Source organism: Triticum aestivum, chromosome 3B, assembly GCF_018294505.1.
Source record: "Triticum aestivum cultivar Chinese Spring chromosome 3B, IWGSC CS RefSeq v2.1, whole genome shotgun sequence".
Lineage (NCBI taxonomy): Eukaryota > Viridiplantae > Streptophyta > Magnoliopsida > Poales > Poaceae > Triticum > Triticum aestivum.
The window spans coordinates 107,844,910-107,847,965 of NC_057801.1; the positions used below are offsets into that span (position 1 = coordinate 107,844,910).

The window sequence follows — 3,056 nt, forward strand, 5'->3', positions numbered from 1 at the left end:
TGAGATGCGTGATTGGCACACTCATTTGAATCTTCAAAATGACTTGGTTGAGCACGTCTGAGATCACATTGGCAACCAATACATGTATTGGTCCAATTTATGTTCAGTCAAGACAATTTCGATTTGGTTGTAAAACTATTTTATTAAAGACAATTTCAATTGGGTTGTAAAACTATTTTAATTTTCAGACAAATATTTGGGTTGGAAACTAGTTTTGATGTAAATTTGGGCATTTTTGGCTCTGACGGACAGGATGGGGAAATGGATGCGGCCGCATGCTGGGTGCACGGTCACCGCATTTCAGGACAGGTCCGGACACGACTCCAAATCACTACCCAAACAGACAGAAACCGGACAAAACGAACGTCCGTCTGGAATCGCGCGGTGGAGTTGGTCTAATTCGTCTCTCTCCGCCCGTCACCACCCGTCCGGTGGTAGCCAGGGGTGGGAGGGAAGGAGGATACTTTGGTGCTCTGCTAGTACGTGGTGGTGCTGAATTTTAATGCCCGCTTTGCTGTCCGTCTCCGGCCACCTGACGCAACCTCAGGCCCCACGGCTCCTTGTCATCGCCCGCCCGACGTCACCTCCCATCCCATGTGCCCGCTCCGGGCCCCTATATATAAACGCCTCGCCGGGCTCGCCTCTCCACCTCCTACGAATCGATACCGATTGATATTCATTCACGGTGGGCACCCGTCGTCTGCTAGTTTAGTTGCAAGCAGTGGCCGCGGCGACCTACCTCACCGTGTCACTTCTTCACGGCGGCGGGAGGCGAGCATGCAGGCGGTGGCGGGCATCCGGCGGGGGCTGACCATAGACCCGGCAGGGGAGGAGGAGGCGCCGGCGCAGCGGTTCGGGCGGCTGGTCAGGGAGAGCCCCGTGGTCATCTTCGCGCGCCGCGGCTGCTACATGGCGCACGTGATGAAGAGCCTCCTCGCGGCCGTCGGCGCGCACGCCACCGTCATCGAGCTGGAGGGCCCCGCCGAGGAGCGCGCGGCGGTGGAGGCCGGCGGCCACGCGGCCGTGCCGGCGCTCTTCGTCGGGGGCGCTCCGGTGGGCGGCCTGGAGGGCCTCATGGGGCTCCACCTCAGCGGCCTCCTCGTCCCACGCCTCCGAGAGGTCGGAGCCCTCCGCGCCTAGCTAGCAGCTGCTGGATCCTCTCCTCCCCATCTCCGGCGACTCTCTTGCACGTGTGTGTGCACGCTTCGTCTTCGTCTTCGTCTCCGTGTATGTACATATGGAAACCATGAGCTTTGTAATTTCAAGACTATCAAGGGTGTGGAGTGAGAAACAACAGGATAAATAAGCTGTACCGCACGGGTGGGAAAGACAACGAGATGAACTCTAGCGGGGGTGTTGTGACAAAAAAGGTTGGACCTAAATGTGATTATTACCTTACTTAGGACTACTCCAGCTGTGTTGAGTTTCGCAGACATCATCAGCAACTTAGCTGTTTGAAAAGCCCCTCTTTGCTTGCCCACTTGTTTAAAATCTTGCTTCTGTTTTGTCCTGGTGTGACGTTCTTTGTTTGGCGCTAATTAACTAGTGATCACCCCACATGATTGCCGTATAATCATACTTGGAAGCCGATTACTCTATGGCAGGGAGATAACATATTCAAGTACCGGGGTGGGGGGTGGGTAATGAAGGGGGACGTCAGCACGAACTTGGAACCCTAATGGCTGCTTTGCCCGGCAATGATCGAAATGCGCATCAGTCTCGCTCAGTACGGCGGAACTTCAACCACAAGCTGTGAATGGCAAGGGTTGGACCTAGCAAGCCTAGCATACAAGTATAGAACCAATATTGAGGTCAGATGAACTGAATGAAACTTGTCAAATCCTTTCTAAGAGTAGCACCTCCTTTTTCTGAATTTAAGACTGGCCCTTCATTAGTGGTACTCCTAGATGATAGATGATACTGTAAGGGCATGTTTGGTTTCAAATAAGTCACCAACTTATAAGTCGAAAAGTGGAAAAAATAACTTATTTTGTCAAACGTACCCAACTTATAAGTCACCCCAACTTAGGGCCTGTTTGGTTTCAATAAGTCACCTCACTTATAAGTCAGGTGACTTAAAACCAGTGACTTATAAGTCACGTCTGTTTGGTTGTCACCTGACACATTTTTCCACACCAATCAACATCATGCAGGTGATGGGACCCATGCAAAAGGGGGTGACTTATAAGTTTTAAGTTGGGGTGGAGCAACTTATGACTTATAAGTTGGGGTGACTTATAAATCGGGTCTGTTTAACAAAATAAGTCATTTTTTTCACTTTTCGACTTATAAGTTGGTGACTTATTTGGAACCAAACAGACCCTTATAAGTCATAAGTTTCACCCCAATTTAGGGCCTGTTTGGTTCCAAATAAGTCACCAACTTATAAGTCGAAAAGTGAAAAAAGTGATTTATTTTATCAAACATACCCGACTTATAAGTCCCCCAAACTTATAAGTCATAAATTGCTCCATCCCAACTTAAAATTTATAAGTCACCCCCTTTTGCATAGGTCCCATCACATGCATGATGTGGATTGATGTGGGAAGGTGTGTCAAGTGACTTATAAGTCACGTGACAACCAAACAGGCGTGACTTATAAGTCACTGATTTTAAGTCACCTAACTTATAAGGGCCTGTTTGGTTCCAAATAAGTCACCAACTTATAGTCGAAAAGTGAAAAAAGTGACTTATTTTGCTAAACAGACCCGACTTATAAGTCACCCAACTTATAAGTCATAAGTTGCTTCACCCCAACTTAAAACTTATAAGTCACCCTCTTTTACATGGGTCCCACCACCTGCATGATGTTGATTGGTGTGAAAAGGTGTGTCAGGCGACTTATAAGTCAGGTGACAACCAAACAGGCATGACTTATAAGTCACTGGTTTTAAGTCACCTGACTTATAAGTCACTGGTTTTAAGTCACCTGACTTATAAGTCAGGTGACTTATTGGAACCAAACAGGCCCTTCAGGTGACTTATTTAGAATCAAACAGGCCAACTTATAAGTCATAAGTTGCTCCACCCCAACTTAAAACTTATAAGTCACCCCT

General features: G+C 48.3%; 1 protein-coding gene across 1 annotated transcript; it reads left to right on the top strand.

Moving 5' to 3' along the window:
- The first annotated feature begins 610 nt into the window (after positions 1-610).
- LOC123068887 (monothiol glutaredoxin-S2) lies at positions 611-1,505 on the top strand. Its single transcript, XM_044491569.1, has one exon. The coding sequence runs from the start codon at positions 778-780 to the stop codon at positions 1,138-1,140; it is 363 nt and encodes a 120-aa protein (XP_044347504.1). The 5' UTR covers positions 611-777; the 3' UTR covers positions 1,141-1,505.
- Positions 1,506-3,056: the final 1,551 nt, after the last annotated feature.

What these genes read in the sequence shown, in the direction of transcription:
- LOC123068887 (XM_044491569.1), top strand. Translation starts at nt 778, where the DNA reads ATGCAGGCGGTGGCGGGCATCCGGCGGGGGCTGACCATAGACCCGGCA.